The sequence below is a fragment of the Notolabrus celidotus genome, chromosome 11, assembly GCF_009762535.1.
Source record: "Notolabrus celidotus isolate fNotCel1 chromosome 11, fNotCel1.pri, whole genome shotgun sequence".
Lineage (NCBI taxonomy): Eukaryota > Metazoa > Chordata > Actinopteri > Labriformes > Labridae > Notolabrus > Notolabrus celidotus.
In genome coordinates, this window is record NC_048282.1 from 27,023,434 (window position 1) to 27,037,111 (window position 13,678).

At 41.1% G+C, this 13,678-nt stretch overlaps 2 protein-coding genes across 4 annotated transcripts in view; one reads left to right on the top strand and one right to left on the bottom strand.

The window, feature by feature from the left end:
* kcnd3 (potassium voltage-gated channel, Shal-related subfamily, member 3) overlaps positions 1-9,688 on the top strand; it is a 132,768-nt gene extending 123,080 nt beyond the window's left edge. For all 3 annotated transcript variants that reach the window (XM_034695284.1, XM_034695285.1, XM_034695286.1), the window contains 4 exons: positions 2,058-2,090; positions 2,195-2,287; positions 4,798-5,057; positions 6,542-9,688. In XM_034695284.1, the coding sequence (XP_034551175.1) occupies positions 2,058-2,090; positions 2,195-2,287; positions 4,798-5,057; positions 6,542-6,716 (561 nt within the window). In that variant the 3' untranslated portion in view covers positions 6,717-9,688. The remainder of the gene's footprint in view (positions 1-2,057; positions 2,091-2,194; positions 2,288-4,797; positions 5,058-6,541) is intronic.
* LOC117821187 (D(2) dopamine receptor-like) lies at positions 9,305-13,557 on the bottom strand. Its single transcript, XM_034695287.1, has 2 exons — positions 12,270-13,557; positions 9,305-9,948 (listed from the first exon to the last, which is right to left on the bottom strand). Exons 1-2 carry the CDS (start codon positions 13,386-13,388, stop codon positions 9,793-9,795), a joined length of 1,275 nt encoding a protein of 424 aa, XP_034551178.1. The 5' UTR covers positions 13,389-13,557; the 3' UTR covers positions 9,305-9,792.
* Between the last annotated feature and the right edge of the window lie 121 nt (positions 13,558-13,678).

Genomic DNA, 13,678 nt, shown 5'->3' on the forward strand with positions numbered 1-13,678 from the left:
GTTATAGTGCTGCAGAGCAGGGGTTCCCAAAGTGTGGGTTGGGACCCCCTGGGGGGTCGTGGAACGCAAATGGGGGGGTCATGATATGTTTTCCAGAATGTTTTTTTTTTTATTATCAAAAAATAGTTAATTTTACTAATTCTAGTAAAAAATATCAACAAAAATAGAAGCTAACCTTGAAATAAAACCTTGAAAATAGAAAATGTAATGAGTTTTCTGCCTTTCTTTTTGCCAGATGACTCCTAAGTTTAGGGTTAGTGAACAGTTAATTATCAAAATCATCAGTAGCAGTAGGTTCATTCATAACGGCACAGGAAACACAGATACATGCTCATACAGGTAGGGTCATTTTCTGCAGACCAGCTAAATGAAGCCGAATTCAATCCCTTTGAGGGACAGTAGGGGTCACAAGTCTTTGGCACCTATATTTTGGGGGTCGCTGGCTGAAAAGTTTGGGAACCCCTGCTGTAGAGGACTACCACCCGAGCTGCTTGTTTCCAAAGTCAATGTTTAACAGCTCTTTAAAAGATTGAAACAAAATTGAAATGGTTGTCCGCCTTAAGTTTAATTGGAATGCAATTATTAACTAACGACATGCAGAGTGACACAGCAGATCAAGCTGCTCCCAGTTTGTACAGTGCGGTGGCCACCTGGGTGCTGAGCCACAGCCGCCTCCAGACAGACTGCTGATTTGGACTTGCACTTCTATGTATAGAGAAAGACAGAAATAACCCAGCCTAAACACCTGTGTTTACTGCTGTGTTAGGTACAGATAAGCAGCATGAACACAGGTGAGTGCTCCTGGCTAGAACAAACTGAGTCATCAGTGTGGGAATGTACCCGCTCAGCAAAGATACTTCTGCTTACAGCACCAGCCGCCCGCTTAACCAAGAGAAAATTGCTCCTACAAATCTTCCAAACATGGCATTTTACTTGCCTGTCGGCGGTGCTGTGGAGCATACAGGATCAGGGCGGTATTTCTTTGGCTTTTGTGGTTTTTTTTATAAACAGCTCAACCACAGATATTGCAGGATAGACTGATGCAACACATTGAAAGACTGTATATGTGAAACCCTGCCTTATTTATGACAGAGCCATGATGACATGGTGTGATATACTGTACAAACTTCTTCTGAGGCTCACTGCAAAGCTCTTATGGCTACTATTGTTACACATTATACAGCTGAATCTTTGTTTTCTTGTCTTCCAGAAAACTCTGGGATATATCTAACCACTATTCTAAATGTTAGATATGTGCAGTTATTAAAACTCAAAACATGCTTTGATAATCCGCTTAAAATAAAGTGAAAATTGCTTTTTTAAAACACTACCCAAGACAAAGAGAGCACAGAAAGTAAACAGATAGGAGGAAATGAAAAGCCTTTAAATATTTCATTAAAGTGTATGTGTTTGTAGAGTGTTTACTGCAAGACCCAACACTCAAATGATTTATTGCACTAGTAGAAAAACGCACAAACATTCAGTATACACTGGCATGTTTAGAAGTAAAGAAATGCTCCATGTTTACTTTCAAATAAGGCTTTTTTGCTGGCTCCTTTTCTTTCCTAGAGGATCCACCAGGCTTCAGAACAGTTCATTTTTCTCTGACTCACCTCACTGCAGCCCAGAAATGAGATTCGTATCCGAAACTGCCACAGAGCTAGAATAAGCGCACACATATTTTATACACACAGAGATACGCACTCAGATAAGAAAGCCACAGCATAAAAATAAGAAATATGGAAAACAAGTCATTAAGGGGTCGCCTGAAGCCAGCCTTTACAATAACAGAGGTGGAGGCAAAATGTCATGCTGGAATATTTTATATGAATTGTATATACTGTATCTTTTAGGAGAGAGATGTACCTCTGGTCTCTCTTTCCAGCACAGATCAATGCACTGGCTCCTCTTGATGTTGATAGATAAGCCTCTCACAATCATAAAAGTGATGTCCTTTGTGTCTTTGACCGGATGGCTGCCTGTTCTTAGTACTGAACCATGAACACCAGTAAAACTCTACCTGTGTGTTCTTCTTTTGTCTCCCTCTCCACCTGAAGCAACTTCCATACAAGATGAACCTCTCAGATCAGGTACCTATCGAGCAGCAGCCGGCCACGCACCGCCAACACAAGATCACTGAGTGTCAGTCAAAAATGTTGCATATACTTCATTCTCGCTTGTGTGTGTGTTACAGAGTTCCACTGAGGATGAGCAGCGGTTAAACAAGTCTACTACTCTGTTGGAGAGCCAGCACCATCACCTGCTGCACTGTCTGGAGAAAACCACTGTGAGTGCACACACGCACACACACACACACACACACACACACACACACACACACACACACACACACACACACACACACACACACACACACACACACACACACACACACACACAAAAACACATACACACACAACCATCACACAGTTTTTTGCACCAAATTATCTCAATTGATGATAATTCACTTTATTAATCCCAGAGGGCAATTTGGTTTGCAGTGTACCAGCTTGTCGATAAACAACACAAACACTAACAGACAAACAACACTCAACAGTCAACATGTCAGTGACAACAACAGTGCAAGATGGAGCTTGTCATAAGCTAAATGATAAATCAAAACAATCACAACCTATGTCCATCCAGATTCACACAAAAATTGAAAAGTAATTACTAAATTTACTACTGCTTTAACCCATCTACAGTGGATAGCAAAAGTCTACACACCCCTGTTAAAATGTAAGGTTTTGTGATGGAAAAAAAATGAGACCAAGATAAATCATGTCAGATTTTTTTCCACCTTTAATCTGACCTATAACATGAACAAATCAAGTGACTTTTTTTTTTTAATCTTTTAAGGGGAAGAATAAAAAATAAAACACTAAAATAATGTGGTTGCATAAGTGTTCACACCCTTTAACTAATAAATGTTTGAAGCACCTTTTGATGTTATTACAGCACTCTGGGTTTTTTTGTTGGAGTCTATTAGCATGGCACATCTTGACGTGGCAAGATATGCCCATTTCTCCAAATCCATCAGATTGCGAGGGCATCTCCTGTGCACAGCCCTCTTCAGACCACCCCATAGATATTCAGTTGGATTTGGGTCTGGGCTCTGGCTGGGCCATTCCAAAACTTAAATCCAATTTTGGTGAAGCCAAAACAGCAGATCTTTATTGGGGTTAATCAAAGTCACTTTAAATTATGACAGGTGTATACTGACTACTATTTGTCATGAGTTTGAATGTGATTGGTTCATTCTGAACACAACCACATCCCCAGTTATAAGAGGGTGTGTACACTAATGCAACCACATTGTTTTTTATTTTATATTTTTATTCTTCCCCCTAAAATATTTTTAAAAATTTTCAATTGATTTGTTCACATTATAGGTCACATTAAAGGTGGAAAAAGTTCTGACACGATTTATCTTGGTCTCATTTTTTTACATCACAAAACCTGGCATTTTATCAGGGGTGTGCAGACTTTTGCTCTCCACTGTAAATACCTAACAGCCAGGCTTTATATGCTGTGTATGTATGCAGCATGTGTTCATATATGCGTGTGCACGGTAACCTGCTGTAGCATAAAGCCTACTGTCCCTCATCTCTTTGGTGGAATTATCATACCAAAACTCACAAGATCAAATGAGATTCACATGCTAGCCCGGAAGACTCACAGCAATTTCACAGCACTTGAATGCATCATTTCTCTGCCTGCATGTGCGATATTGCTGCCTGTGAAAACTATGTTTTAAGCATGTGCAGTAACAGACCGAGCACATGATTGTTTCCCCCTAACCTCAGTGCTCCCCCGCTGATGTTTTTCACCACATCTTATTTGTTATCACAGGTTTAACATTAATATGCTGCCATGCAATTCCCCCTCATGGTGCACACTAGTCTGTCTTTATGTGATACACATTGGCTGCTATAGCCTCAAACACCTCAAAGCTTGGAAAATTAAAGAATCTTGCATGCACTGTTACACACACACAAAAACACACTAACTCTTGTTTTTAATCGTGTATAATTTCAAAAGTGAGCCACGTGAAATGTCAGCATGGATGCAACATTTTACCCAAAAGGGCAACGGAAACGAGCTGAAACGAACACAACATTGTCACGCTGTCACCTTTAAAGTTGACAGGGGGGAGATGTGTCAGCAATACTGTTGCCTTTTTACACATTCAACACAGGAGCAACATTTATTCTTCCACTTGATTTGAAGTTCAGTCCAATTTTAATCTTCTTGAAACTGTTTTCTTTTCTTTGGAACAACCCCTTATAGAAATATCTGGCTCTTTTTCTGCTAAATGCTCCCCTATGATCACCAGCTGGCTGTATCTGTCTGCTGGTTGGAGCACTGCAGGTTAAGTATGGTGAGGTTTAAGTTTTATTATGTTATAATTTCTTTCTTGCCAAAATCAGCGAGCCAAGAGAAGCAATACAGCTGACGGGAATCGTGGGGTTCATTGCTATGAGTGACACTTTCAAGTACATTTTGTCATGTGATCCATTGTTGATATTAAAGTAGTTAAAGCCCCATAAACCTAAGGAAACAACCATGGGAAATCAAATCAAAGTTAGGCTCTATCACAGCAAAGAAGGTTTTCTGTATTTGCACAGCTGTGGAAAAACTCATTCTAAGGAGATTTATTGACCCAGGCCCTGAAGCAAAAAATGACTGACTATACAAAGCCATATCAATACATGGTCATAAATCTCAATGTTGTAAGTGTCAAGTCTTTTTTAAGACTTACTCCCTCTGTTCTTGTCTCTTTGTCTTTATTTGTAGAACCACGAGTTTGTGGACGAGCAGTATTACCAGCAGAGCTACCTGGACGCAGGGTTGCAGAATTACCCGTCTCGAAGCCCCTCCCTCTCCAGTCAGGATGGCGTGACAGGCACCTGCTGCACCCGCCGGAGCAAGAAGCACCACTCCCCGTTACCGAACGCCAGTGCTCCTGCACACCTGCAGCCTTTGAAACACACGCACACACACCCACAAGGTTTGCAAGAGCTCAGCACCATCCACATCCAGCCTCTCAGCACCAGGTGAGCCCTTAAAGTCGCACTGACAGGGGGAAGAAACACTCTCAGCTTGTGTGCTCTGATGTTAAAGGATTTGACAGAGATTTGTTCTAGTATCTGGCTAGTTTTCTTCTCATTTTATCCAAACTTAGTCACAAGTCTTAGTCAAGTAATACCAACATCAGATTGTCCTCACACCAAAGCTTGCAATACACTCTACAGCTCATTAAATCAATGAAACTTTTTGTACAATGAATGTTAGCAAACTTAAAAATACCCCTTCAAATTGGCCTCAGCTCACAAATTATCCAAGTTGCTTCTTTAATCAGCCAGAAACAAAGAAAAACAAACAGTTTACTGTGTCAGACAGGTGCAGGAAACACTCACAACCCAAGTTTTGGCATCCAAACTAAACTTGTGAAGAATTTGATGATTATGTTGATTTTGGCAACACCTGCAGACAAATGGTTGCCTCTAATGTCTTTGCAGAAGTTGTGTTTCTGATTAAAAATATATGTCTATTAGACATACCATCACCTTGAATCTTTGCCATGGCTCGTGTATAAAAAGGCTGTATCTGCAGTGTGTTGTTAATGACCTTATCTTGTATCATATGTGTTTCTAGCCTTTTTTTGGGGGGTGCTGAAGCACCTCTAAATTGAATCCCAGCACCCATAAAATTTGAGAGGTTTAAAAATGTTTACTGTATGTTCTTTTTAACAAACTAGAAAAGTTTCAAAACCATACAGTACTTGGTTAAAACGTAATATTTTCACAACAAAAAATTCAGCTGCTCAATCACATTTGACATGTTGTGCATTGCATTTCAAATGAAAGTCCCAAAAATAACTCCTATGCCAATTTTTGGTATTTTTGGTACTCACTATAGGGGGCTGGTTTACTCCAGAAACATACATACTGTTTATGTATATGTCGAGGAGCTGCTCGAAATGAGTTGTCTTCCCCAGAAATTAGGGTTACCATATGTTTCTTTTATGATTTCAATCCATTTCTCTTTTGCGTTGGCTCAGCATTTAAATAACCTTTATCAGATTTGATGGTTTAGCCACAGACTTTGGGAATGAAATTGCATTCAAATGTACAAAAACAGTGAAATTGATCTTGCCCGACTCAGCACCCCCTAAACATCAAAAATCGCCCCTGTCTTGTATCAACCTCATGGCAGTGTAAACAGGCATTAAAAATAAATACATAGACATTGTCAGTCTTGGCGCTCATGGTCTGTTATGCTTTTGTAGGTCCTGTAGAAGCATTAATAATATAGCAGTCTGTTTACTTGCCAGCATTAAACTCCTCACATGATCTTCAAAATGAATCTTAACTACTTAAAGAGTTATTGAAGAAGTTGAGGATTCATAATCAATCACAAAACTGATTAATGGAGTGATCATTGTAAATCTCACACTTACAATCATCAAACTTTTCCCACTAACACAAAATATCCTAAGCCTTTTTTTTGTCTTCCCTCCTTTCTTTCTTTCTTAAAGCCGCTCCAGTCTGAACATGCGCGTAGATGAGCAAGCCCCCCTGAACTGCCAGAGCAGCCAGATCACCACAGCAATCATCAGCATCCCCACACCGCCAGTAACCACTCCTGAGGGCGACGCTCACCTGCCCGCGGGCCCCACCCACCAGAACGTTGTGAAAGTGTCAGCACTGTGAAGCCTAGGGTGCAGATAAAAGACAGATAAAGACTCATGGAGACAGACTGAGGGACGAAAGGAGGACGGGGTATGGCGGAGAGGAGAGCATTTAGAGTCCTAGTCTGGCCGTGGTGGAGCCTGCCCTCTGCTGGTCATGTACTGTAACGACATGAACTCCATTTACAGACGGAGGATGGCTTTTAGATACAGTATATTCATGTTAGTGGGTGTTAGGCATACGTGTGTGCGCAGATGTGAGTGCGAGTGTGGGTGAAAGGGGACATGCGTAGAGAGTCGTTCAAGATGAGGAGGCGTGAGAGACTCCTCCCTGAGTAAGTCATGTGTCACTGTGCAAAAAAAGCACCTTTTATGGTTTTTGCTTCAGTTTCTTTTCAGCAGAAAACATGAGGGAGACAACTTATGTGTTTCATCTTTTTTTATTCCACACATAATTTAATCCTGTTCGTTTGTTTTGTCATTTCGGTCCACTCACCTGTTGATAGATGAATAATCCACCGTTCTTTTCCAGGTCCGGTAATACTTCATTTGAGTGAAGAACTCTTTAAAAGATGAAATATGATTGACATGTCTGTGACGACACGTTTCAACTTTGTGAATGAGTTTATGTGAAATTTTGCTAGGTAGAGGAGTTGTAACGTATTCGATAGGAGGTATGTGCCTGTGTGTGTATGTGAGAGTGTAAGGAAGAGTGTGTGTGCGTCTCAGTTAATTGAAATCCTGTGTTTCAATTCTTCTGGAAGTCTCTATGGCTCAGTATACGGTGTATTTGACTAGCTGCCACTCTAAAGGGCTCACTGAACACTTTTCTGTCTGAAATTCTCAGCTCCAAAGCCTTTACACAACATGTGCCTGTTTCCACGGAGTAAAAGGAGATTTATTTGTTTTTATGGTTTTCTGAACCCCCACCCCTTCCTCCCTTTTTTGTCCCTTTTGGCTGCTGCAGCCTGACAGACCTCAAATAACTCAATTCTTTAACAAAGAAACAAAAAAACAAAAAAAACACACATTTTGGATTCAAACCACCACAGTTAAAAGCACAAGGCATTTGCTGAGAATTTCTGACACAAACCTGTCCTGAGCCCAGGTTCTTTGTGAATATTGTTAATAGAATATTTTGTAATATTTGACCATCGTTTGGCAGAACCAGTGAAGCTGTCTTCTTGTTCTCTTTCCCTCAGTCTGTCTTTCTTTCTCTCTCTCTTTCTCTAGTTGTTGTCCTGTTGTATCCCTACCTCCTGTGTGAACAACAGTATGCTTTCAGTAGTCTTTATAGCCGTCAACGTTTTTTCTTCTCCCTTCTCTCAGCAGGCATTTTTTCAAATTGTTGGGTATGTGTACTCTATGTGGTTAGGAAACTTGATGTTTGTACTTTTTGTCCTCCTTGGTGTTTCAAATGATTTTGTTTCCTTTATCTTCTTGATGCGGGGAAAGTCTGTTGTAGGTGTGACACCAGAGACATGGAGGACCCTGGCTGAGCAATCCACAGATCTCTGTCACTAAAAACACGTGTTATTCGGTCTGTTCTCTCGACACACAGTCCTAACATGTAACTTTAGTACTGCTTTTCATCCAATCCTTTCACAGTTGACCTTTCTAACTATGGATGCCGACCTTTTTAGCTCTGCTGACCTACCAGCTGATGCCTCTCTGTTGGCCTTCTTCATCCTGAATGTCATCCAGTAGTTACACAGACACATAGATCTGTCGGTGGATGACATCCGCTGCTGGGGTCAGTCACAAAACACTAAGCACCTATTTCTGCTCTGCATAGATGAAGTCAAATGTTGAACAAGAGCACACAGACAGGGCTACAGATGCACCCAGTCTTACAGCATACTGTCCATATCAGCCAGGAGCATATTTTCAAAGCAATACTGGAACTGGTCTAATAATATGTCTGCGCATATGTAGCTGATGTACAATTAGATTGTATTCAAAGCAAACTAGCAGCAAAATGTATCATGTTTTTCTAGTAAAAGAAAGTTCAGTGACCTTGAGATGAAGAAATGGAAATGCTTAACCAGTTTTACACTACAAACTTACAAAAAAAACAAAGAAAAAAAACACATCACCACCGTATCAGCCAAAATGAGTGGAAATATATACAGCATAATTTGTACCGTATCAGTGCATCACCACACAAGATCTTTAGACCCTTAGACCCCTTTGTTGTGCTTCGGTTCCCTCTGGTTCTCACATTACTCCCGACTTAAAAAACGCCAAAAATGATTCTTCAGACCAGATCTGTTTAACCTCAAATATTCTTAGCAGTGACCTAGTGCTATTGCTGGTAATTTAGTACTGTACAAAGTGACTACAGACGCCTAGATCCAGTTTTAGTGTTTAGTCAAGCTGCTGCAAATTAACCGAAGAGTGGAGAAAAAAAAAAGACAAGCACAGGCGGGTTTTTCAGTGTTTTTTAAAAGTATGATTGAAGACATTGACTTCATATTCACAGCATCACGTCAGATATTTAAAATCGATTATAAACTACAACAAGGGTATAATGTAGGTAAAGGAGGAGGCGAGGTTCCTGTATTATTATTTGTTGCTCGGTTGGAAGTTAAACATGTTTTCTTCTGCTACTCTTTTTCAGGATTGTTTATTTATGTCAGTTGTACTTTAAAACGACAGTCTGATTTATCTAACTAATTTCTGCTCAAAATGTCAGGATCACATTTGATTTACAAACAACAAAAGCAGAGGTCTGTGACTGTGTTCGTCTCTCTCTCTCTCTCTCTCTGTTATGTACTCTTCTTCTTTGATTGTCTTCTTTCTGGGCTCAGTCAGTTTCCCTCTCACTCTTTGCTTTGCCCTCCTATGCCACCTGTCGTTGTTGAGACTACTGCTGTGCGTATCTTGTCAGGTGTTTGATATTATTTATGACCTTGTCTTGTGTCCCGACTGTGAAACGCCTGATAAAACATCTATATCTGCCACAAATACACAGGCTGTGGGCTCTCTTCTTCACCCGCCTCCGAATCACTCTGTGTGTGAAATCGTAGCGGCTTAAGTGGTATTTTCAATTCCCCAAAGTGCAGTCCGTGCGACCCAAATGTTCAAGCTGTGGACCTTCACGCTCTCAACTTTAAGGGGCACCCTGAGATGGAGGAGAGGATTTTGCTGAGTTCAGAACGAAACTGTCTGGTGACTAACGTGTAGATGAGTGGATCCACGGCAGCCTGCATACAGGTCAGCACCATTGCTGACGTCTCCAGCTCCATCAGCAACTGGGGGTAAAACAGGGGAGAGATAAATATATAGTGCAACATCAGAGAATACAGTTTGTATTTTTAACCAATGATAAACACAATTCAACTGAGAAAAACTGAGTATTAAAACAGTAGTAAATGGTTTGAATGCCCATTAATAACTACACAGATATGTTAATAGTTAATTGTCAACGCTCATTTTTAACTGTTAAACCAAAACAATAGTGCAGAAACACTTTTGTTCAAACGTTGAGATTCTGTTGATGGCTTGATGTGCTGTCTTTTGTTGCTATGGTAGCAATATGAGGCTGTTTTCTATCACATTGAATTATTTAGACAATTTTTTTGACTGGTAGTTCCACAGGAGAAGAGATATAAGACCCTTACAAAAATTAGGATTATACATTAAAGGATGGCGGGAGTATGTGCAAGGGTGACCTGAGTGCCTCTGATTGGCCACTTCAAAATGCTCACTGTGATTGGCTATTTGCCTGGTCAGAGGGGAAACATGTGATCAACAAACTGACCAATGTGTATGGGCTGCAACAGGCTTCTAATACAGGGGTTCCCAAACTTTTCAGCACACGATCCCGAATATATAAGTGCCAAGTACCCCACTATCCCTTGAAGTGATTAAAAGTTGCTTCATACCTCATTTCGGTGGTCTGCAGAAAATTAGCCTACCTACAGGCACATGTGGCTTCTGAAGATGCTTTTGTTAATCAACTGTTTACTGACCCTAACCCGATCCTTAGAAGTCATCTGGCAAGGCATAGCAAGGCAAGGCAAGGCAAGGCAAGGCAATTTTAATTGTATAGCGCATTTCATACACGAGGGCAACTCAATGTGCTTTACATTAAAACATTAAAAGCATTGGAAACATTCAGACAGTCATAAAACAGCACAATTAAAGTGACAAATATAATTAAACATAGAATAGAAAGGGAAAATTAGAAATATATTAAAAATGACATTAAAATTTGCATTTAAAGTTAGTTAAAATAAGCTAACATAGGAAGGCAGTGGCAAATAAAAAAGTCTTAGTCTTTGATTTGAAAGAGGTGAGAGTTGGAGTGGACCTGCAGCTTTCAGGGAGTTTGTTTCAGATATGTGGTGCATAATGACTAAACGCTGCTTCACCATGTTTCGTTCTGACTCTCAGGACTGAAAGCAGACCAGTACCTAATGACCTCAGAGGTCAAGATGGTTGATAAAGTAGCAGCAGATCAGCAATGTATTTTGGGCAACAAAGAAAGGCAGAAAACTAATGAAATGTTTTGTTTGCAAGGTATTACTTCAAATGTAACAACTATGTTGTTGCTATTTTTGTCAGTAATAGGTCAAATATGTAATTTTAGATTGCTTTACAAAAAAACAATAATTCTGGAAGACATCCCATGACCCCCCTCTGGCGACCCTCCAGTGGGTCCCGACCCACACTTTGGGAAACCCTGTTCTAATACACTACCTCTTGTGTAATTGCAATGTTACTTTAGATAAAAGTCAGTTTTTAAATATTAAAAGAAGCTTTGTATGTTGCTATTTTGTTCTGTTATATTTTAATTTAAGGATTCTCCACATTTAGATATTATATTTTTGCATTACCTTAATATAAGTAGTTCAAAATGTGTAAGTAGAGATGAAAATAACTAGTTGGACATACACTACTAGTCAAAAGTTTGGACACACCTTCTCATTCAATGGTTTTTATCTATTTGAATTATTTTCAACATTGTAGATTAATACTGAAGACATCAAAACTATGAAATAATCTGGTTTTGCATTAATCTGGATTACAACAGTCAAATAGAGCTATCCATTGTGAACTAACCCTACCTCTGAACAACACAACTGATGGTCTCAGAAGGCAAGTCATACTACAAATTAACTCTTGACAAGGCTCATGTTAATTAGAAACCATTCCAGGAGACCACTTCATGTAGCAGACTAAGAGAATACCAAAGCTGTCATGAAGGAGAAAGGGGGCTACTTTACAGAATCTAAAATATAAAACATATTCTGATTTGTTTAACACTTTTTTGTTCATTAAATAATTCCATACATGTTCTTCCATAGTTTTGATGTCTTTGGTATTAATATACAGTGTTTCAAATAATTAAAATAAATGCAAACCCTTTAATGAGAAGGTGTTTCCAAACTTTTTACTGGTAGTGTATGTTTGTACCTTATTCATACAGTCTATGGTTTGTACCCACTCTGTTAAAGCCTGACCCTACCCCTTACTTTGCCACCCCAGTCTGACACCCCCCTCTCAGACAGAGACATTTGATGGAATTTCCCTTCAGTCATATGTATGCGTAGCCAAAAATTATACTCACTTTGTCCGTGTCCTGCCACGAGATGACGTTCATCAACAGAATAACCACCATTGGCACCCAAAAAAGCGTGAAAGCAATGATTATGTACCCAAATCGCTTGGCCAGTTTCCCCTCCATCTGTTTCTTCCCGCGCTCTCTGGCTCCTGGTTTGAGGAGACACACTGCTCCCACAATCTCCGGAGGTCTCTCCAAGCTGCCTCCCGTGGAAGGGCCCGCACAGGGAGCACTGGCTTCGGCCACCAGCAGCACGGTCCGGCGGGAAGGCATTGGGGAGCAGGACCCCACATCGGATAGAGACCCGAGAGAGTCCGGCGGAGCTGTCCGCGGTGCTGAAACGGGGACCTTCATCCAGCCCCACACGTGCTCGGACACCCTGGGCCTCAGTTTGACTCCACGGCTGAAAACTTTATTCCGGTGTTGCCTTACAACTTTGAATATCCTAACATAGTGGATAACAATCACAGTTAGAGACAGACCCCAGACCGGCACCAGGACGTAGGGTCCAAAAGGGTCCCGAAATCGAACGTCCTTCGCAGCAGCGACGTGTGGACGACACATCATGTAAAGAAGCGCTTTTTTGGACAGAGTCAAAGAGATGACTGCCAGGAGGAGACCGCATGCCCAGATGGACAGGATCCAGACTTGGACCCTGGCTCTCCTTCTCTCGGTTTGGAAAGGGAACGCGATAGCTTGAAAGCGCTCCACGCTGATGCTGACCAACGTGAGCAGCTGGACGCAGCTACACAGCGCGTAGGTGAACTGCTGCAGGGTGCACACAGACACAGACACCTGGCTGTCCTCCCCGTAGCTCAGGAAGGAGAAGAGCAGCAGAGGGGTGTCCACTGAACACTTCAGGAGGTCGCTGACGGCTAAACTGACCAGCAGTGCGTTGTTGCACGTCTGCAGGCTCTTTGTCCTGAAAACAACCCAGCAAACCCACAAGTTACCTGGTACACCCAAGGCCAATGTCAGCGTCAGGACTGTGCAGTTAAAGATTAAGAATATGGTATCCACAAGAGTTTCATAGTGCGCGGTTTGATTCCATGCAGAGTGTGCATCCATCATTGCACCCCCTGGTTCATCCTGCAAAACAAATCCTGACCTGGTGTTTGTCTGCATTAGCTGCTGCAGTTTAGAGGTAAGAAATAGCACCAAGAGGATACCACTTTGCTACGTGAGAAAAGCTGAAGTGGGCCCAGAGATTAAACTAATTTATTCAAGGGTTTGTTTGCTTTTCATGTGAGCAGCACTGATTGGGTGAATGCTAGGTAGTGGCTTGATTGGCCTGTAATCAGGAGAATGTGGAGTTGTCTGAACCTTGCCGTACCCTGCTCAAGAGGTTACATAAAGTAAATTGCACAGTTTGGTCCCCTCCTCTTCACCTCTATATATAAACACAAGGTTAGACT